General features: G+C 41.7%; 1 protein-coding gene across 1 annotated transcript in view; it reads right to left on the bottom strand.

Annotated features, from left to right (window-relative positions):
- filip1b (filamin A interacting protein 1b) overlaps positions 1-10,032 on the bottom strand; it is a gene marked incomplete at both ends in the record, with an annotated part of 13,627 nt that extends 3,595 nt beyond the window's left edge. The window contains 11 exon segments of the mRNA XM_080525251.1: positions 95-141; positions 144-414; positions 416-630; positions 633-731; positions 734-805; positions 808-880; positions 882-1,791; positions 7,135-7,313; positions 7,440-7,571; positions 7,573-7,617; positions 9,751-10,032. Of these exon segments, the coding sequence (XP_080381377.1) occupies positions 95-141; positions 144-414; positions 416-630; positions 633-731; positions 734-805; positions 808-880; positions 882-1,791; positions 7,135-7,313; positions 7,440-7,571; positions 7,573-7,617; positions 9,751-10,032 (2,325 nt within the window).
- Positions 10,033-23,326: the final 13,294 nt, after the last annotated feature.

Below are 23,326 nucleotides of genomic sequence, written 5' to 3'. Positions count from 1 at the left end.
CATCTGTTTGCACTGCAGTAGAGGTGACCGGGACGTCTACGATCCTCCTACCATTCATGCTGGGCCGCAGGGCACGACTATAGCGTTTGCTGACCTCCAGCTCCTTGGTGAGGTTGACCACTTCCTGGCACATACTCTTCTTCTTTCCTCCTCCTCGATGAACCTCTGCTGGAGGACAGAGTAATCCACCTGAAGCTGGGATAGTTGATCCTCCTTGTTCATCAGCTCGTGGATCTTCTCCTTCAGGGCCTGGACTTCGGACTGCAGGTCTCTGGTTTTGGCCTCCTCCATCTTGCAGCGCATTTTCAGCTCAGCCTCCTGGCTCACTGCCTCTCCTTTCTCTATGGCCTTGTTTCTGGCAATCTGACTCTTCATTTCCTCCAGCAGTTGAGAGAGGGCATTGGCTTTGTTCTGCCTCAGTTCTGAATTTCTTCTCCAGTAAGTCATATTCATCCTCAGTCTTCATCAGATCACCTTCAACCACCTCAAGCTGTTTGAGACGGTTTTTGAGCCTTTCAATTTCCAGTGTTAACTCCTTGACTTTGTTGTCCTCGTCCAGCAATCTCTTATTGTCCTTGGCTCTGCTTCTTAACGATGCATTCTCTGCCTCCTCTAGTCCGTCCATTCTTTTTTCATCACACAAACCTTTGTGTTAAGATCCTTGCACTTTTCCTCTTCACTTGCAAGTTTAGTTCTCAGATCCTCTTTCTCTTTAGTGAGAGTTGTCACTTTACCTCCATCTCTGATTTCAGTTTGAGGAGCTTTTTGCTCTCCTCAATCAGCTTCTCTGTGACCTCCATTACCTTCCTTGCTCACTTTTAAACATCTTATTTAAATCATCACTTCTTTGCTCCTCATATTTAATTCTCTCAGCCAGTTTTCTTTCTCTCATCCACTAGTATCACTGTAAATGACTTCAGTTTCATCAGGTCATCCTTTAGGCCCATTTCTGTCTTCTCAAGTCTTGACTCAGAGTTCTCCAGCTCTTTCACACGGGTTTTCACTGTCTCTAGCTCACCAGCTAAATCCTTCACCAGGCCTTTCTCTCTTTCTAAATTAACATGAAGCTGTGCACACTCTGATTTGCTCGCGTTGAAAGCTCCCTCTAGTCTCTCCAGCTCGACCATTCTCTTCTGCAGTTTCTCCACCTCTAGTTTCAGCTCCCTGCTGTGGTTGTCCTCTTCCTGCAGCCTCTTCCTCAGCTCCCTGGCCTGGGTCTCAGTCTTAGTGATCTCTTCATCCTTGCCCTCCATCTCCAGGACTCTCTTACGTAGGTTTTCCAGCTCTGCCATCAGGCTGGAGTTCCCACACTCCCCCTTGCTGATCTGGTCCCTCAGCTCCTGGAGGTCCTCCTCTGACTTCTGCAGTGCTCTGTTGCTTTCCTCCAGCTCCTCAACTTTCTGTGTCAGGCCAGATAGCTTCAGGCGGAGATGGCGGCTCTGGGACTCCTGGTTGGCAAGCTTGGCAGTCATTTCCTCATGTTCCTGGGCAAATGTGGCTGCTTTCTGCTCTAGCTCCACCTCCAGCTTGAGCAACTTCTGGCCGTCCTCCTTGGCAGTGCCACTGACGGCTGCCAGCCTCTGCTCTCTCTCCTGCACCTTATGGCTGAGGTCCTGGACCTTCTGGCTTTGCTGGTCAATTTGCTCGATGTGGAGCTGCCGCTCGTCCACCAGCATCAGGGCAAAGGATTTTAGTTTAACCAGCTCCTCTCTGACTTTATCAAGCCTTCTGCTGTGGTCCTTGTCTTTACGAGCCTGGTATGCCTTCTCCTGCTCCAACAGCCGTTTTAATCTGAGAGAGAGAGAGAGAGAGAGAGAGAGAGAGAGAGAGAGAGAGAGAGAGAGAGAGAGAGAGAGAGAGACCAAGTTTCTACATTAACATGAATTTTGGTAAAGTAATCAGTTCCACTGATGATGAGCCAAATATGAAATAAAGTCTTTGTGACACTAAATAAATCTGTTTCTATACCGGTGTAGTAACATTGTAATTACTTACTTACTTATTGTATTAACATGTTGTTACAGTACATTGTCATAGTGCTGATTCCTCATGTGTAATGACATAAACGGATCAACCCCATTACTATGCAATTACACAGAAATTACTAGTGCACTATGTAGCAGCATGTTCATATAATGTTATTACTAGTGTGCTGTATTTTCAAATGTACAGGTACAGGGCAACTCAAATTAAAGTGGACCAAAACATTATCAGACATAATCAAAACGTATCAAATCTATCCAATTTACAAAACATTTACCTGTGCTATTATTATAATGTCCCTCTAATATGCACATCTCTTCCCAGTTCCCAGTGGAGCCTGACCAGACTCAGAATGAATGTATTACCCCAGAACCCCGTGGGCAGTGGGAGCCTGGATGGGAGGCAGGCAAGCAGAATAATGGCAGAGGCATGATAGGAGAGGGAACAAAGGACTAAGGCAGATTAGAGCCTGAACCCTCATGTGATTCTCTCCAACATGGGAAACCCTGACCTACACTACTGAGCAAAGTACCACCAGAGACATGCTAGCTCAATGGTAAAAACAAAACAAAACAAGTGAACATAAACTGCTGATGCAGAACAGCCACCAGGGCAGTTCACGTAATAATGTCAGTAGTAGTAATGTTTAACTAAGCTCTGCGGGAGTCTGTCTGTGAAACTGCTCAGAGAAGGAGCCTGCAACAGGTCCCTGCCATATGGAACAGGCACGACCACACCAGAAACTGATGAGTTCTGCATGACACTGTCTTTTGTTTTAGTCTGCTACTTTGCATTACAAATGAATTCTCCCAGCACAGTACACAAAGGCACAGGATGCCTGTCTAACAATGCAAATGATAGCAGCTAAATTGCATTGTTTCTTAAGTTTTAACAGCTTTCTCTCCAACTTACCCACTAGTCGGGATGCACAGCAGGTAGGTCCATGCCTGAAATGTTTTAAATTGCAGGAGCCCGGCTGCTCTCATAGGTTCTGGGAAGGCCCCCGCTCCACAGGGAATTAGCCATCACATTCCAAACATGTCATCAATGGACAATGAAAGGTGAATGTTGTCTAAAACAGCACTGCTGCACCACTCGCTGGTGATGTCACACCTCCCATATATGGCACATAATGGTGCTGCCCTTGTTTGGACACAGAGGAGGAGGGATTCAAGCCAGGGGGGAAGGCTTTTCACACTATCTTTCGTGTTGTCCTCATTCTCATTCTTTTTTTTTCCTCCAAAGAGAGGGGTTGCATTCAAGAGAATTGAAGCAGATTTGCAACAGACTTTTAAACCACAGGTAAATGTACCCACAACTATTTTAAGTTTGCAGTTTCATTTCCCTTCCCATACAAACTGTTGTCTTGCATGACCCAATTGCCTCATGCCCGTCTTGCGAGCAACAGTGTTTCCATAGAAACAAGGCAACAATGCAGAGACAAAGTTTTGAGGGGAACAATGCCAGACAAGTGCAACTCTATGGTTCATAATCTCCTGTCCCAGAATGCAAAGGGGAACTATACTCATTGAATACATACATGTTCATCTGAGATGCTATAGCACAGATTACAGCCCAACATACATGTATAGCATAAGATCAGGCAGACGTAGAGAAAGTACACTTGCAGTTTCTAACAAAAGAGTGAATGTGCTACACAAGAAGCCCAATGCTGCAGAGAGGTTGCAGATATATTGCCGTGTGAGTGTACTCTATAAAATACTAATCTCACACCCTCCCCTCCCAGGAGAAACACTTGTGGTCTTATAAAACTGTAATCATGTAAATGCCACATGGATGATGTCACCGGGCATATGAATCATAAAGCCTGCGTCACAAGGTCCAGGCCAGGGTGGCCTTCACACAATCTGTCTGGAATGTTGTCAAGTAGAAAAGGCTCCAAGTTAGCAGCAATAAGAGCAAACTGCTGCATGACTCACAGAAACTATTGACCATTAGCAGTTCTTCAGTAAAGAGTAATTATACAAGCCTGCCTCATGGGCTATTTTATGCTAACCTTTCCAATAAATCCTGATGGGGAGGTAAAGCATTACACTAATCTAATACTGTGCTATTATGGCACAAGACTATTTTGTATTCTATTCTCCATGGGAGTGTTTAGAGTGTGTGGCATATCCCTGATCATGATGGCGTTATAAAATAACTCCTTTAGCAGATGACCAAAATGTTTCCCTGTGGTCAGAGATATTTTTAGCCACTCTGTTGACAGAGGTCTATCACTCGATAGAGAAGCTCCAAACCTCCCACAAGTGTGAGGCCAAGCTAAGCCCACAGCAGACACCATTAGAGAGGCATCAATACAGTATATTGGTCACAGTAAAATCACTATTTATGCTCCTCTAGCAGAGAGAAAGAATTCACATCTGTGACTAAGTATTTCCTACTGGAGAGGTTTTTCTTTTGTTCATTTTTGTTTTGGAGTATATTTGTGTGAAACTGAAAATGCTATAGACCTTGCTCTCATTGTGTGTAGTGAAAATGTTTTCAACATACAGTAAAAAAAAGAATAGGAGTAGATATACTGGGAGGGTTTCCACCATGGTAGATGAAATGTAAACAAAGAGCATCTAATTATCCTGGCAGATGACCTCTGTAACCTGGTATCCTTTCACAGGTGCTCAGCCAGGGTTGTCCATGACATCACCTGCAGTGAATCTCTGAAATGACCACAGCGAGGTGGAATGTGTTATCAGACTGAGGCTGAGGGAGCGGAGCAGAGTGGGGGAGGGGAGGAGGAGGAGGAGGGGGGAAAGGGGCCACTGGGGGGGGGGGGGGCAGTGGATGGTGGTAAGTGGTTTTCTAAATACAGAGTCCTGAAGACAAAGCTCACCATTTAGAAACTGTGCCATTTTAGAAGGTCTTTCATTCAAAGGTTGAGGCTGAGATACTAAGTATACCATATACTTCTTAACAAATTAATAATGATTTTGAGGTGACAACCTGTCTAGAGATGACATGTGTTTGCATTTGTATATTGTATATAGGGTCATACGTACAAGTCATCAAATGTTTGAGCTTCAGCCACAAATCAAAATATGAAAATAATAAAAACCCAAACTTTTTTTTATATTGAATAACACTCCCTCTAATGACTTGTCTTATAAACCCCATCCATATAAACCTTGCTAAATTTAGAGGCTTTAAGTAAACGTACAGTTGTTGGTCAGTTTGTTTTTCCCAGCCTGACACTGGCCGCTTCAAAACAGTAATTGGACTCTGTGAGGTCATGGGCTGTCATCTCCACGCTATGTCCAACAGACCGTAAAACCTCAGTGCATTTGGTCACTAAACCAGCACTCCTAGCCTCCTACACATCCTCCCGAACTATGGAACACTAAGCTTCTCACTAGCACAAGGGGATCCCTCAGAATCATCAAGAGATGTGAAGCGAGCTCCAGCTGTCTTTGTCTCTGCTGTGCCCCACCTACAGTACAAAGGTGAATAGGGTCCGTTAAATTATTTCACTGGCCTGTCTGAGATGCTCACAAAAGTATTTGATGTTTTATGATGAATGTGAAGCAGCTGTCTCCGTGCTTTGGACAGTTGTTCGCTCTGTGAGTCCTCTGGTCATCTCTCACTCTCTCTCTCTCTCTTTCTCTCTGTCTCTCTGTCTCTCTACAGACAAACAGTGTGTCTCACTGAAGGGGTGCTCGGCATGTATAAGATACTCTCTTCATGTGAACAGAAACCAAGTAACCCTGGTACACAGTACACACACATGGTAATGTTAACCACTAAAGCATGTCCACATATGTATAATAAAGACAGCTTTTTGCTCACAGAGGATATTACATAGTTGTGTTCAAACATAACAGAACACTGAATAAGGCCATCTGGTCCAAATTGATAATGCGCATGCAACCCACTGTCAAAGTACTCCACAACTTTTGGTGTTGTGGATAAACCTTTCAGTGAGGCATGAGGCTTCTCCTTCATGGAGCATTTACGCCTTAATTGAAGCTAGTTGTGCATAGTGCTGTGTGTGTGTGTGTGTGCGTGTGTGTGTGGGTGTGTGTGTGTGTGTGCGTGTGCGTGTGCGTGTGCGTGTGCGTGTGCGTGTACGTGTGAGTTCTGATAAACTATCCACCATGTCCTGATAGACCATTCATCACCTTCGCTATCAGACAGATGCATGCTGGGTCTTATCAGATGGCTCTGCTCTACTATCCTGTAGGTGATGTCAGTGGTTCTGTCCTGACTTGCTGGTCTTTTGTCTGTCTTTTGCCTGGTCCTGACAGGCAGTCTGAGGTACTACCGGAGGCAGGGTAGATTGACATCTGGATTCCAGCACCGTTATGAGCCTCATAAATTCCACCTGGGATCATCATCCTGGTATTTCATTTTCTATCTTTTTTTTTTACATCCTTGTTTAAAACCATAGTCAAAGAAACATTTATCAGACGGCCTCACTATAAATATATTTGATGGGGAAATTACAGCACATGACAGGTATATTTGAGACATGAAATGGATGTGTGTAAGGCCATGACAAAGTTGTATTGGCAGTATATATTTTACTATAGCATTATACCTGCCCTGGAGGATGGTTACATGAACTGTGGCACCATGACACTGCCTGGTCATTCATTCATTCATCATTGTTCATTGGCTGAGTCTATTCATCACTCTATTGAGCATTGGCTGTGTTAGCCCTCATCATCCAAGCCTCGCAGGGCCCCTCTGGGTCTCTTTTAAGCCTGTGAGGGGTTCACTTGCCTGGGTGTCTCATACTCTCCGTCAGTGCTCTTTGAAGCTCCCTCAGCCTTGATGTCTTGTGTGTGTGTGTGTGTGTGTGTGTGTGTGTGTGTGTGTGTGAGTTCTGATAACTCACATGCTTTATCCCTGGCTCTTTGTTTGCTATAGCTTGGCCAGGGCAGATTCATGGTTAAAGAGAGAGCCACTGTAGCATGACCGCAGAGAGCAGTAGTGATGCCATCCTTCCCTCTCTCAAAGTGAATGACCCATCCTGCCCTGCCTCTCTCTCTCTCTCTCTCTCTCTCTCTCTCTCTCTCTCTCTCTCTCTCTCTCTCTCTCTCTCTCTCTCTTTTTCTCTCTCTCTCTCTCTCTCTCTCTCTCTCTCACACACACACACACACACACACACACACACACACACATACACACCCTCACCTCTCCCTCTCCTGTTCCAGCAGGTTGGTAAAGTCATCACTCTTGTTCATAAAGTCAGTGTGTTTGCATTTCTCGTTGTCCAGCTCATTGACCGTGCGACGGTGGCACTTTTCAGCCAACAGCAGCTGCTCTAGCATGCGTCGATACGTCTCACGATGCTTTTCCTCCACCCGATCCAACTGATGGGAACAAGACACACTTCATTTTCACTTCATTTTCACATGCTTCTTTATCACCAGACCAGAGGTTGGTACTCATTGAGAGCCTTTAACGATGTCTACATGTATTTCTATGGTGGCCATCACCTCTGCCATGGGCATCTCATACACGTCGTCCCCTGCGGTCGGGCTGTTGGTCAGCAGGCTGTCTCTCTGCAGGGCCTGGAGGGTCTTGATGGGAGCAGCGGAGCCGTAATGGGCTTCTAGGGTCTCGGGCGGGCCGCGTACGCTCTGACTTCAGCATGTGAATGATGTCCTCTCGCGCCTGTGGACAAGGACCAGTGGGATTAATTAGTGGAATGAATTAAAGATTAAATTTAAAATATGCTGAATTTTATTTTATATATTATTTTTCATATTTGGGATTATAAAACGGTAGTTCATGTGAGGTCAAAATGGTTGGAGAATATTCCAGAGCAACCATAAAAATAATGTTCTATTACAGTTTTTCTCTATCGCTTTAACACATTTAGTCAAAGCATAGCTCATTTTTTCTTAACTTTTAACACAAATCCAAAAACTCACACACAAAACCCTAAACTCCACAAATCTCTTGCAAAAGCAAACACTTCACTTCAAATGTTGTCATCAAATGACACACACACACCATCAAATGAATAGACACTTGTAACAACCAATTGAACCCTGGCTTGCACAATGGAAAACACTATGATAAGATTATCAGTAGGCCTTTTGCATTTTCAGTGTTACAATACATTACATACATACAGTAGCCTGTTATAAACTGTTATGATTTCATACACAAATATAAAACACACAAATACAAGAATAGAACGTTTTTTTAAATTCTGAAATACTGTACACATCTCAGCAATGACCGTTGGATTTGTAAAGTATTCTTCATACAGAACAAACAATAGAAAAATGAAAATAAGCCTTCTGCATATACTCTACACAAAGGCCACAACACCTTGTCGACATCACAGACAATGTTCTCCCTGGCCAAGCAGAGGGGAAAGTATCGCCTGGCATGACGAATCCAGCCCTGATATATTTCTGATATATTTAAACACATGAGAGCTCACCTTTGGCCCTTTTATTGCTAAAGCTATGATTGCTAATTGAAAAGCAATAGGGGTTTGCCCATATGAGGAGTGTGATTGTGTTATTAGTGGTTTGAGTTTAGCATTCTGAATGGAAGTGTTTTCTATGTGAACACAATAATTAATGTTTTGTTAAATGTGCGGTTTAGAGCTGCAAAATGAGTAATAAGCAAGAAATGTGTTTGTCGTTGTGAAGAATTGGTGTGAGATAAAATACACCAGTTTCAGTTTTTGGTCATTGTGTTTGAGGTTCAGATGTTAGTGTTAAAGCGATAGAGAAAAACTGTAAAGATCTGTGCAATTTATTGAAACGACCACATGGTGGGGTAAGTGAACGAGAAGTTTAGTGCATGAATTGTACCCCTATCCAAACTCACACCACAGGGGGGTGCTGTTCTCTCCAGCTAGACCCCCCTTGTCATAACACACATTCTTGCAAGCGATGAGGACACAACAATACTCCCTCTTTATCTCAGTCAGTAGAATAGTGAACAGAACGTTTAATATTCAGTCATTATACTGTAGAATGCCATTTGCAAGTCATCTAGTTGTTATGAACAAAACCCTTTGTATACCCTTTGCATTTTTTTCAGTTTGAAATGTGCACTTCAGGGTTCAGTTAGATTTCAACATGTAGCGTAGAGGACATCTGTTGTCACTTATCCCAGCTCCGATGGAATCCATCAACAACGCCTGAACAAATCAGCTGGTTGAAAAGGAAGAGGAAGGACGGTGCAGCAGCCTCCCTCTCAGGAGGGTTGTGTAGAAATGGAACTCCATTAGAGAATAATTAGTCGGCTTCAAAGTGGACAGCACCAGTATGTTCTGTTTCCTGTCCGCCCTGCCCCCTGCTCAGGACGCACCATGGGGGCAGCGTGGGAGGGGCCCAGTGTTAATGGCTGCTGGGGGAGACCAGTCGTGACGTTAGAATTATAAGGTTCTATCTCAATTTTTGTCAAAATTTAGTTTTTTACATAATCTGATCCATTAGGTGTTTATTAATGCCTGTGTGGTGTTATTTTTTTTAAATGTTGATTTTTTGTTGTTGTTAGTAATTAATAAAATACAAAGGTTCCATCTCACAAAACATAATGGAATGTAAAAACTTTGACGCTCAATATCTCTGAACTACCCTAAACGGAGATAGAACCTTATAATTCTAACGTCACGCAGTGGCAGTGAGTCAGTGTGACTCTGGTCACAGTAACATCAGTAACACAGTACACACAGTAACACAGTAACCTCAGAGGCTGAGAATATATCCCGCTCGCCAAATATGAACCAAAAACTGACTACAGAGTTAGCTTAGCACACAGCAGAGCGGAGACTCTCACCTGCACCTCTCCCTCCATCACTCCCAGCAAGCGGAGGAGGTCCTCTTTGGAGATATCCTTCACTTTTCCTGCCTGTCTGCTTTTCTCAAGGGCTTTTTGTGGCCTTTTCACAGTTCCAGACACAACTGTCCTCCCCTCTTTCTCTCCCCGCTGAACTTTTATGTTCCTCTTCATCAGCTCAGGTGTGTTCTCCTCCTCCTTGTTGTTGAAGCCTTTGGTGGGCTGGGTGATGTTGATCTGTCCATCGTCTGGGCCCTCCATGGCACTGCTCCTGGACCTCATTCTCACCTAGACGATGTCAAGGATGACAACAGAATAATTTCTTAATTCATCACCCAAACACACAATGTTTAGCTGGAAAATATTTTTAAAAATGACTTGACTTGTGTGACTGCTTTTTGCATAGGCCATAAGGATTACATTAGTTCCCTGGCCTTTGACAGAGACTGTTTTGATCATGGCCATTGAAATGTCATATCAGTCTTCTCCAGTACTTGCACAACAGGATCATGTGTTGTTTACAAAGCCAGGGTAATATCTATGAGTCATATGCATCATTTGTACTGCAGAGCAATGTAATCACTTGACAATATTCACAGTACAGCATTGACCAGTAAGGAAGCTTAGTCTGGAGAGGGAGAGGTAACTTTATGTTATCTCAGCCTCATTAAAGTATGACCTCAAGGCTTTTAATCAATAGCAAATGTTACATATTCACATAATTTCCCATGTGATCTTACATAACCTCTGACTAATGCCCTACAGTATGTAACTCCAGATACTGTATACTGTCAAAGTGTATACAGTACCATTTTATACCTTTTTTTCTATCTCTTACGTCAATTGCTGCACTTGACTGTGATTAGGTGTGGGACCCAACTCTGGGAGTGAGAATGATCTACACTCTCATGGGGACCTTTAACAACATTTGGAATAAAATAAATAATGTGCAACCAATATAAAAGCAACATGTTCCTATCACATTCAATAACCCAAAACATTTCATATGACTAAGACTACAGTACTTGTATACGTTGTATAGTACACATGGAGCTATGGCTATATGGAGAAAGGTTACTGCACTCAAGGCTCATAATCAAACAACAGGAGTGACATTTGACAGTCAAGAGCTATAGCTCTCACTGTGCCAACTCATAGCCATTGTTTCCATTGTCACAGAGAGCCATAGTCATGCTTTCCATCATATCACACTAGGGGAGCTAAGCTTGGCTTGTCTTTGGACATTGATCAGAGACTGGTGTGTGTGTGTGTGTGTGTGTGTGTGTGTGTGTGTGTGTGTGTGTGTGTGTGTGTGTGTGTGTGTGTGTGAGTGTGTGTGTGTGTGTGTGTGTGTGTGTGTGTGTGTGTGTGTGTGTGCGTGCGTGCGTGTGTGTGTGTGTGCGTGCATGTTTGCGTGTTTGCTTGCATGCGTGCAGGGTGCGGGCGTGTGTGTGTGTGTATGCGAGTGTGTGTGTGTGTGTGTTTGTGTGTGCTCAGAGAGCTCTTTGCTCTCTGAATCAACATCAGAAGCATCATTATCAACATAATGATCTCAATGCATCAGAGGCAAGAAGCTGTGAATATCACATGATAATTGAATTTCAATGATGAATAGATTACTGAAAGTTCTGAGCAAACTGAATTAATCAGCTTTCACACTGAGTTGAGAACAATGTTTCTAATGATGACACATCAACTGCCTATAGCAGACATAAACACAGTAGATCCATAACCTTGGAGCTCTAGAGTCTTCAGTAAAAGAACATGAGGCCATTGGATCTGAATGGAGCCAAAGTTCCCCAAGGTTGTACCTCTGATGAAAGCAGCTTGTGACTCAGGCTGAGAAAATCCTGGCAGCCAAATGGTAGCAGCCACTTTAGAGCTGGGTGTTATTAATAGTTGTTTCAGGGGAAAAGCCAAGCACTCCCGTGGGTACAGCCATAGAACTGTCTTAATTTTGAGTGTCAGTTTGATTCGAACAAAAACGAACAGTTGTGTATAGAAAATATAAAGCTGACATGCTTAGGGTAACAGCAGGCACACTATTACACACCAGTGTTTAGATAAATGCCCTGTATCAAATATCTAAACAAGCCCTGGGCAATATTTATTATGTTATTCTATAGTAAAATGGTTTCATTGGTACTCTATGTTGTTCTCTGTTCTCTGTCTCAGGTCACTTGGCAATAACAGTGAATTTAGGATCTAAAATAGAGATAGTTTTTAATAATAGTGTTCACAAATGGTATATATATATATAGTTATAGTAAATATAGCAATATCAAAGGGTTTCACACATCTCCCATAAACTTCATCAACTTATACTAACATGTTTTCAGTTCATAATGAGTTAAGCCATAACAATTTCCCTCATGACTAATGATTAAGAGGACAATTTCTCTCTTGATTAATACGACAAATTTATATTAGCAGAAACATTGAATGAGGATGACGAGCTCTTCAGATGTTCATAGTGCAGAGATGTGATCATGCTAGACTAGTCTCCCTGATTTACACATGAGCCTTGATCAAAAAAAAAAACAACTGGGACAGTTGTGGCCTGTACTGTAGCTGATACATGGATTCTATGCCCATCAAAATAGGTAGGTAAATAAGGGAAGGACTTCACCCCTATTTGTGAGCTGGACCTTGGATGGCATGCACAGCTGTTTGCTGTTGACATTTTTGGGGGTATTTATAGTGGCCCTCCACTTGTACTATGGGACCCATAAGGCAAACTCTAAAGGCTATCACTTTATAAGCCATCAGCATTCTAACAGATGCCAATACTTCTATTTTACTCTACAGCTGTAGAGTCTCACAATCTCACACGCGCACAGCAGTGTGTTTTACTGTAAATAAACCATCACTGCTGCTCAGACCAGTGGAACAGAGACCACTTGATGATTACTTCCCATGATTCTTTGCACACATGTTTGAAAGTTATGCAGCATCCTCTGATATTCAAAGACACCCCCTATGCCTATAGGAACAAAATGGGGGGTGTTGATAGCACTTGCCCTCTGTCATGTTCACATGCCTTCAAAGGCATGACAGTGCAGCTAATCTGGGAAACAAAAAACACTTGTGAAAGCCAGTCAGTGTTTGCTTGTACTAATTGATATGTTGTGTATAAACATCTCACAGGCTCACACATCCTGGTATTATGTTCCATTATGGCTATTTTCTCATATGGCACATTAACACATACTGTGGTGAAAGGGAGAGAGTTTAAATGCTTCACTAAATTGTAGTACGGTACTGCATGTCCACATTCAGACCCTCTGATACTTGTGTGTTTGTCAAACAACTAATTTGAAATGTATTGTAACGACCCTAGCCTTCTGCTTCTTTTTCCGCTCATTTCACCTCTACACGTGAGGTGTTTTTACTCAGAGTGTCTGGGGCAGTCAGGACTGTTTGAATGTGATGAGGGCCCCCTGTACTCTGACTCCCTCACTTCCCTACTTAGCCAGTGTAAAACTAGGTACTGACAGCTGGTGGCAACTTTCCAAATCCCCCCCCACTTGATTTCCTACCTCTTCAAAAAAATGCCTTTGAAACAGAATTCGATTCAGCCATGCAAAGACTCAAATGTGACTAAATATGGGAAGGGATATAGTACACAAAGACAAAGACAGACTTTCGTTTTGAGAACCTACAGTACAGGCAATCCTGCAGCAGTATCTTAGGGTGGGAATGAAACTGTCCATACTCTTTCCACAGCTACTCCTCAGAGAGTTTTAATAGTGACATTGTGCTGAGTAGATTTTAGGCATTTCTAATAACAATACATTATGGAAAGCACAGTGGTAGCCTTGACAACACTGTATGGGGTAAAGAGAGCTGACTGCAATACCAGAACATAATGCAGCTTTGCGCTTCATTTATCAGATGATGAGTGAATACACGCTGGGAGTTGCACCATGTTGTATTCATGAGTTCAGCTGCCACTGTCAGTAAGTACCATGGCTGGCGGGAAAAAACTGTTCAAACAAAGCTGTCATAACTAAACCACAGTCAGGATAAGTCATTTGTAATGGCATACAGCTTTATTGTAACCCCGATAACTCTCTTAGTGGGAGATACTGTCTGTGTTCTAATCACCTCTGGCAGTCTGTGATTAGCTACAGTACATTATATCTGTCTCCCTGTGAGAGGCAGGCCTATGCTGCTGAGAGCTGGGGTTCAAGACTGGGTCAAACTGTCTTTTCAATGTCACAGCTCTGTGTATAACATAAATTCAGGTAAAAATATTGTACTTCCTGAAGACTTTCTATAGCTAAGTACAATGCCATCCCAGTCCCAGACAACCTTGTGACCAGAGGTCATGGTAAGGTCATGGTGACTGGGAGGTCCTGAGTGGTAAGACAAGACTGTGTGAAACACAGGGGACATCTGTAGGCCTACAGTACAACTGTCTCCACAGGGGCAGACCTAAAGCTTTGGACCAAAGATATTTCATAGCCTGCAAAAACAGGCTATGTTCTGCTACAACAGCCATGTTTCATTTCATGCTACAGTTTACAAAGTGATTGCATCATATTAGATGTTCCTATAGCACTGATATACATTTTAGTAAGCTTCTGGAGACTACTTTGTTAATGTTAATTATATGGACCTCTCAATATACTGCACAGCACTGGTCCACTTTTTAATATCAAGCATACATGCCTGAAATGCTGGCACTGAAACTGGAATAGTACTCACGGCTCGGGTTACATTCTGTAGTATGTCATGGACATGTCATAAATAGAATAATCTTAATATCTCTTCATTGCTGACAACTTCCCCTGACGACATGTCCAGCAGCCACCTGCTATGCTTAACACTTATACAGTAAAGTTAATGGTATAATGTATTTTCTAACCAGGTACACAGACTGACAGTGAAAATTGTTCCTAAATGATTATATCTCTGGATTATCAGGATATCTCTCTTCTACACTTCTCTTTTCAATAAACAATTGGAAGTTTGAGCTCATAAAACTGTGATTTATACTGTATAGTAAGAATAGGGATGTTGTGTATGTAGATTAGTGTCTTTAGACCTAAGATGATGATTCATAACCATTGACAACATGACATGAAATCAGCATGTTTGAGTGGTTACATTGCTGTCAGGCCTATACTGCTGAGATCTGGGCATGCATCTCCAAAACCATATGAATATTATATAATCTGCTGCATTGCATAGCTCCACTACCATGCAGCTGATCTCAAATTTGACCATCATCTGCCAACCTACAAGGGGATCTTAAAGGCATACAGATGAGTGAGTAGCAGCGGTCATGAAAAAGCTGGTGTAAAAATAGAAATCATAAAGTTGGCCAGGTTCAATGTTCTACACAACCAGAGACCAGGCCAGGGGGGTTAGTAAGCAGGGAAATTAGTTTCAGAAGACAGACTGTATGCTGTACAAAGTCAGGGGTGAGGCCAAGGACTACATTTTAAAATGTGATAACAATGTGAAGTAAATGGCAGCATGGGAGGAATAAAATGTAATTTAAAATGGTTTACAAGAAAGGGACTATATAGCAAGAATGGGACTATATAGCATGTAATTAAAAACTAAAATGTAGATTGTGCCAGAGTTCAAATGTGACATCATATTGCCATGATCATGTCTCTCACAATCCAATTAAATTCCCATAGGTCAGTCATTACTGAAAATGAATCAGCAGAGATCAGCAAGTTTCAGCAATCTTCACAGGCCTCTGTGCTGAGACTAATCAGTGGTTACGGGTCCAGAAAACTGACATCACTGGCCAGATGTAGTTCTCAAGCAGGCCAGTCTCAAATGCCTTTCTGATGGAATGAGGATGAAGTCACTTCCCTCATAAAGTGAGAGAGAAAGAGAGAGAGAGAGAGAGAGAGAGAGAGAGAGAGAGAGAGAGAGAGAGAGAGAGAGAGAGAGAGAGAGAGAGAGATGTATGAAGCAAAGGCCACTGAGCATTAGTCCGATTACTCGGTAGGTTAGGATATGTAAACAGTTACCTCCAAAAGCCCACTTGAATTTGCTATGATATAAACAGTTATTTCGGAATGTTCATTCGGAATTAATTCAATCTGAATGGCCAAATAGTGTGGATGTAAACAGAGAGTCAGTGAGAGAGTATGTGAGAGGAATAGATTACTGCTGACTGTGTCATATTCTTTGCCATTAACAATCTGTTTCCGGCTTGAGACAGAAAGCACTCAACTCTTTAGTGTTCAGTTTGCCACCAGACACATCCTGTCATAGCCTTTAAGAAAAAGGACAGGACAAAGACCTGAGTCGGAAGAGAAGAACATTATTCTTGCACTGAGGGCCTCTCACAGATTAATTGTAAATACTTTCAGTAGACAACCTACATAGCTTTGCATCATTAACTATTAGTTATACTAATAATATTAGTACAAGATATCTTGCTTGCAACTTTGTTTTAACGATTGGGTTGGGTTAATATTCTGTATTCAGCTAACATGGCAAAAATAACCCATCTGACCAACTATCAGGGTCTACCGGTGAGGCCTGGAAATTATTCTGCAGCTGTTAAAGGTGATAATGAGAGAGGAATCCAGAGACATTGTGTGTGGATGGCCCAGTACTCCCCTACATCACTATGGGGTTGGACTGAGGCCTAACAGTCCTTCTCTTCATGCACCACACCTTCAGCTCCTAAGTGTGTGGGCAGTAAGATGACTTCAGTCTCAGGCTTGCCTGATATGGGATGTAAGATTCCACAGTGCTAATGTTTTGTTTCCTCTACAATGCTAATGCATGTTTCATCATGTTATGAAATCACTTTATGAAAACCTTCTGGGAGGTGAAAGCACCTGCAACAGACAGTACTCTCATTTTTACTGTCGATAGATTATTAATTCAAATGTCTTCTTCAAATCTTCTTGTGATTTGTTTCTCCCAAAGTGTACATAATGATCTGTAGTTCTTATCTCAGTGTTTTGTGTATCTTGTCAGTGGGTAAGAAGGAAAGCACCTAAACAAATGCAATCCATCTCTCCATGCTGTGCTGTCATGGGAACAGTCAGGTTGTTATAAAGCCAAACATGAGGAGAGGCACTGCTGTTTCCTTCACTCTGAGATTGGCTGAGCTGAATTAGCTAAGTGATCTCATGGTTCACTGTCTTATCACTTGGGCTTTGGCTGCTGCTGATGTCAGGACACAGACACAAACCAAAGCAGATGATTTAAAAAGAAATGCTGCCAAAGAACTTACAAGAGCACAGGGAAATGCGGTATGAGAATCTGAGATACAGGCTGGACGAGAGGCGTTCACCGTCACAATTTTGTGGACAATTTTCGGAGCTCAAATATAAAACCCAATAACTAGCCGACATACAGTATCAGTAATCGCTCATGGACAGCTCACTCCAAACTCATTCATGCTTGTGAATGGAGATTAAGAAGGACTGTACGCTTGCACCAGAGTAATCCTAATAAATAATAATTGCCCTCTGAGATTTTTGTTAACAACATCCCAGCTGTTCTTAGTCCTGTCAGAAAGAAGATAATTGGCAACAAACGGACTTGCTGTATCTATTTCAAATAACAATGGGTCATTTAACTCTTCTACTTCGAGGATGTCCGTGGAGTTTCTTATGCCACTGACATTACATTATGACATTTCACTGAAGTACGCATGGACAGTAAACATGTATTGTATCGTCACACAGGAAAATATTTGGAAATATATTGTGGAAAAAAGTTATTAATGGAACGTGCCTGCTGTCCCCAGAGATGTGGGTCTGGTACCAACGTCTGTCTGCCTCTGTAACAACACTGGGGGGGTGGGAGAGTGGCTCTGTTCACTGTGTGCCCTCAAACAAGGGGGGTCTCTCATGGATCCCCTTATCGCAGTCAAGTCCGCAGGGAGGGCTATTGTTTTGATACGGGAACATGTCTAAATGGGGTGACATTACATTATCTGAGGAATGCTTGTGTCTTTACTGTAGGTTTCCAAAACAGATTTATTTATTTTTAAATCGCTAAAAGAGATGAATACTATGTTGAAAAAGACTTGATTTATTACTTGCATTTTCCTCTCTCTCTGCGTTTTGTTACTCAGCTATTAATACCTTTAATACCTCCTCTAGAGACAGCGCTAAAGCAATCTTCTGGTGAAAGATGTAATCAATGAATGCCTCCTAATGTACCATTTCCTGAAATGAGTCTTTTACAGGACGTCAGACCGGCAACATAAGTAATGTTCTTTCCCCACTCACTGATCCACAATGTGCTGCACACTGATCCATTCATGAGTCAACCGTCACGCATGGGTTAGTGGGTGTATTCTCCATTAAATGACTCAATGCAACACAGTACAGAAAATAAACTGCATGTCTGTTTAAGCAATTGTAATGACTTTGTAACAGCTAATAAATCTGAGTTTACATACAGTATCTCTCAGTAGACACAGTACATTAATAAAATACTAAACAGTTGATATGGTATTCGAAATGAAAAGAATAACAAATATTCATATTGAATTACAAAGGAAAATATACTTTCTTACCTGTCCTCGAGGTGACGGGTCAAAGGTGAAATACTGTATTTGAGTTACTGTGCTGAGAGTCCCAAAGTATAAACAGTCTCTCCTCAAAAATATGTTTGGTTATCTTGGCAGTGTCTGTCAAAAATATATCTTTCCTCTATCCTCTTTCTTCTCTCTTTAACGTTTTTGTCCTCTTCTTTCCTGTCAAGGCTACAGAGGCAATGCAAGAGCCATCTGAAGATAAACACCAAGCTTTGTCCTCTCCCAAAGTTTGGCCCAGCGGAGTCTTCCACACAATGAGAGGATGATTGGTGAGTGAGTGAGTGTTTGTGTGTGTGTGTGTGTGTGTGTGTGTGTGTGTGTGTGTGAGAGAGAGAGAGAGAGAGAGAGAGGATTGTGTGAGAGTTTTAAAAGAGAGAGAGAAAGAGACCACACTAAGAGGAGGTAGTCAGCTACTGCTCAATTACCACTTTTCAGAGAAGTCAGTTTTTTCCTGAAGCATCCAGAGTTAGATGGTGTTGAGGAGAGAAGTTGAGATAAACTTTCTCAGGAGGACCCTCTCTTCCCTTTTGTTCCTGGGCAGGAGAGTGTGGAGCTGAGCTGGGTCTGGGCTATATTTAACTGCTGTTCTCAGTCACTCGGCTGTTAGCAGCTGAGCAGATTGAAGGAGGCTTTTCCAAGCCCCTCTGACAGCTGAACTCTCCCACTCTGTAGCAGGGGAAGGCCAGCTCAACCACTCCCGCCAGAGGCAGGGCTAGCCACCACTCAGTACTCTGCTTCATCAAGTAACACTGCAATATACTCTGGAGCCAAGACACTCTGTAGGTAAATACATTCTGATCACCAGATTTTTGTCAACCTTTTGAATATGTGGACATGCACCAAAATGACTCAATTTATTGTTTTTTAATATACTGTAGGTAGTTAGACATTAGTCTATTGACTGGCTCAGCATATTTTTCCCAAGATGGAATAGACCACTGACACTGTGCAAGACCCAAGTAAGGCTTTTCAAACAAAAATGATTTATCAGGGGCAATAAATATGAGAACATTTGTTCCCAATAAAACCATGTCAAAACAAGGCATTATAAAGGAGAAGCAGTGATCCCCTTCTGTGTGAGGTTTGCTGCTGCAGTGTTAAAGAGTAACCGTCTAGCCTTAACAAACACACCACTGTTGACACCAAAGTGTCGTAGACTGTATTTGATTACCTTGTTCACAGTGCAATTTACAATGGGTTAGGAACATGGGCAATTTGAATAGCTCCTCTTTCTAGTAGTGTAGTGGTGTCTAAGAATATATACATTGTGAGTAAAACTTCACAGCATCACCATGCAACACCGATGACACAATTGTCAAATTTTGCTATAATTATTCTAAACTAAATATAATTACAAAACAAGTTATTTCTACAGATAATCGAGATATGGAACTTCTGACAGGTGCTAAGTTGCTGATGACATCTACACCCAATGCGATGCAATACCACTGACACAGATGTATTCACACAGAGATTATAATATCATATTATGTATTCATATTATGAACAATGAATACTTGAATCTCAACATCCACACACCCACATGGAGTCATAAAGTTTGTATGAGAGACGCTGTTGTTTAAAAGATGCTGTTGTTTCAAAGGGATCATTCTATATTTTAAGCCCATAGCCGGTGGTCCTCCTCACATTGCAATACAGTGTTTCACTTGTGGTTAACATGAGTCATTTGATACATGACTGTGAAAGTGACCTAACTGTTTCAAAGTCTAAGTATTTCATTAAGTGATCTAGTGGATAGAGGATTTGGAGCTGATAAAATACTGCAGTTTCTCCACAATTATATTGTCACTACTACAGTATGTTTGGAGTTGATATTCACATACAATTCATGTAATTAATGTAAACATTCACCATTTTATGACATGAGATGGGTCGATTGAAATGTTGAATGTCAACTCTTGCTACAGCTGATGAATTTTCTTGTTTTCAACACAAAAAAATGTGGTGTTTGATCTGCTTGAAAATACTTGAACACTATGTTCCATACAGTCTAACTATGCACTGCTAATGTACAATAAGTCAATAAGTGGAAATCCAAGAGCAGCTCATTAGAGGCATAATTGAGTCAGGCTCCCTCTTTATCTGCATCTGCTAATGCTCCAAGATAGTTATCAGAGTACAAGATGTTTATCTTTTGGGGTTACTCCCCCAAAACAACAGTCATTTGGGCAACAGTCATTTCTATGTACTGTTAAAGTCAACCTATGTACTGAATGTTCTGTTCAATCATGTTTTTGCCATCAACAACAAGGACAGTCTCTCACACCACTTGAAGCTGAATCAAACTGAAAGTTAGGTTATTCAATTTAGTTTTTGTTAACAGAGAGACGCTGGTTAGTTCCATTGTGAGATACTGGAATACATTTTGAATTTGATGTGGTCCTCAACAGACTTAAATAGCAGTAGCCAGCTCTCTGTCACATAGCAACAAGGCCTATTTTGGGGAGGTGTTTAATGTCCATGTAAAATCAAGGTCCATGTCAGGTTTTATTGGGAAGGAAAACAAAAACAACATTGGATACACTGTACTGAATTCTACACTTCTATATCTAGTCTCACAGGAGATGGGTTCTTTCCTTTCTTTTATATGTCTGGAAACAGGCAAAATCAGTCCTTATTACAAACATGAATCAAGTGAAACATCGGTTTTGCTAATTTTCATTATGAGCCAATCAAAATAATAATCTATTGGGCTGTAATATAATGTGTGCAATGCCTGTAAGGAATACACATAATGATTAGCTGACAGAAGAGTGGTTGGTGTTTGATTTTGACACATAAAATGGCTCTTAGGAAATTGTTCATCAGCAGTTAGTACAGAATAGACTTGGAAATAACTAATTAACTTAAATGTATGCATGCAATAACCTCACTTGAACTTCAGTCACTGTATACTTTTGGATACCACATTGAATTAGTCTACTATTAAATGTATCATAGCCTGCATTTGTGCATTGTGTATCAGTGAGACCCTTTCACACTCAATATCACACACCAATGATAAATGTCTGGTACATGCCATAAAAATGTATCCATAATATGAATATCATATCATGTTCTCCAACTTCTTGCTTGATCCTAGTCATACCAACAATTCAACCAATTAATATTTTAAATACGTGAAGAGAGAAACACTCTGACGTAAACCCTTTACTGTGGGGGTGGATGGATGCATTAAAGAAATACCTGCATCTTATTACAATAATCAGCAGCCATTCAAGGGTAACAACTGCAAATTGTGGAAATATATGTCTCTTCCATTCTGACTCAGTGAACGACTGTCTGTCAACGTGCGCACCTCCCTCACTTAGGGAGAGCAGAGAGCGGTCATCCAAATGTAAATAAAATCCAAGTAACAGATTGGGCTACATCGTTGTAAGGGATGTTTTACAATTTAATTCATGGTCAATTATAAATCAGTAATAACGAGGCCAAGTGCTACAGCTTTACAGCACTCTGTCCTCTGGTGGGGTTGTTGTCATGTTGGAACATTGTCGCCATCTAGCAGCTATTGTAACTAATGCAGTTTGGTAAGGGAATGTGAAGCATTACTATGTGGTGTGAACAGAACACAGTTGAGATGTTTGGGGAAAAAGACAAACAGACTTGACGGTTATTACAGTCAGAAAAATCACATACTCTGTCACTTGGTTGCACACACTCTTGTTACTCTGAAGTGGTTGGCATATTGAAATGACAATTCCTTGATCCCGACCTTCCTTGGTTCATTGTAACCAAAGCAAAGGTATAATACGAGTTTATTTTGTAACGCTGGAATAATATTAGAAATACTAGATAGCAAATATTTCCAAGTGACCATCGGGGTCGATTTGTAAACTGCAAAAAAAAAAAAAAAAAAAAAAAGCTAATCGACACAATGTCGTGCGTTGTGCGTGGAACCGACTAGAGCCAAGTCGCGGAGCCCTCTGGTCGCTGATGAGCCGCAAACACCATATCATCTGAGAGAGAACATGGAATAAACATGGCCCACAATAGAAGCTATTTTTTTGACGGTAAGGCGTGAGCGTTTATAAAGGCAGCGAGGGGCTATTTATGTAAGCGACAGCATTTCCAGATTCGTGTGTTCTAAAAAAGATATCTTATCAAGTGAACGCGTGCCTCAATTTCGGTTCCAGTCATGTTTCGTGGGATAGCTATAGCAGACATGGCACCTAGCTAGCTAGCTAGCTAACGCTATTGCATTGATTCACCCATAGCAGACGGAAGAGCTAAGCTACATTGTTGACAGTGATCAGCTAGCCAGGGTCTGATACGCACAACAAACAGACATGTCGCATTTTAAATGCCTTGAGTAACCCCATCTTGTTATTCTACTGATGCAGTACGATTCTATGTGAATTTTAGTCATGGCACATTTGCAAAGTGAATGTTCAATTTGCTAGAAGGCTATCAGTCTAGCCACCGTAGCGAGCATGCTATTGCCAACTAGACGCAACCCTGGCTCGTGTTTCTGTACTTTGAATGCGTCTCGCTGTTTCCGAGTAGCTAGTTAACTGACACCTACTAATCACACATGTTAGATATGCATAGTGTACTTGTGAAGAAAATGCTCAGACTAGTATTTGACAGTCAGCAGGGCCCAGCTAGCTGCAAACCAGTACCAATTTGATGACAGGCCTTCCTGTCAGTTGGCTGGCTATGTGATAGCTATAGCTAGCAAGTATTTTACATGTTCTTTTGTCTCTCATATGAAAATGGTTTAAACACACACTGTAGATTTGACTGGTTAATTTGCTACACGATCATTCGAATTATGTAAACAATGCATATTCTCATCTGCATTCGAAGGGTATGTATGCAGCCAGGAATGACTTCATTTCAGACCGCAGCATGCTGAGTCGTGGGAGTTCATCATCCTGTAAATAGCTTGGAAGCTATAGGACAAAGCATAATGTTTTGTGGTTTTAAAAGAAACGTTTCTGCCTTGTATAGAAACACATTCGGCACTAATTCGGTAACTTCAATTAGTAAGAACGAGCACACAGCTGAAATCGACTT

Source organism: Nansenia antarctica, assembly GCF_963989245.1.
Source record: "Nansenia antarctica genome assembly, chromosome: 3".
Lineage (NCBI taxonomy): Eukaryota > Metazoa > Chordata > Actinopteri > Argentiniformes > Microstomatidae > Nansenia > Nansenia antarctica.
Note: the sequence above shows the minus strand (reverse complement) of the source record. Positions and strands in the feature narration are given on the sequence as shown.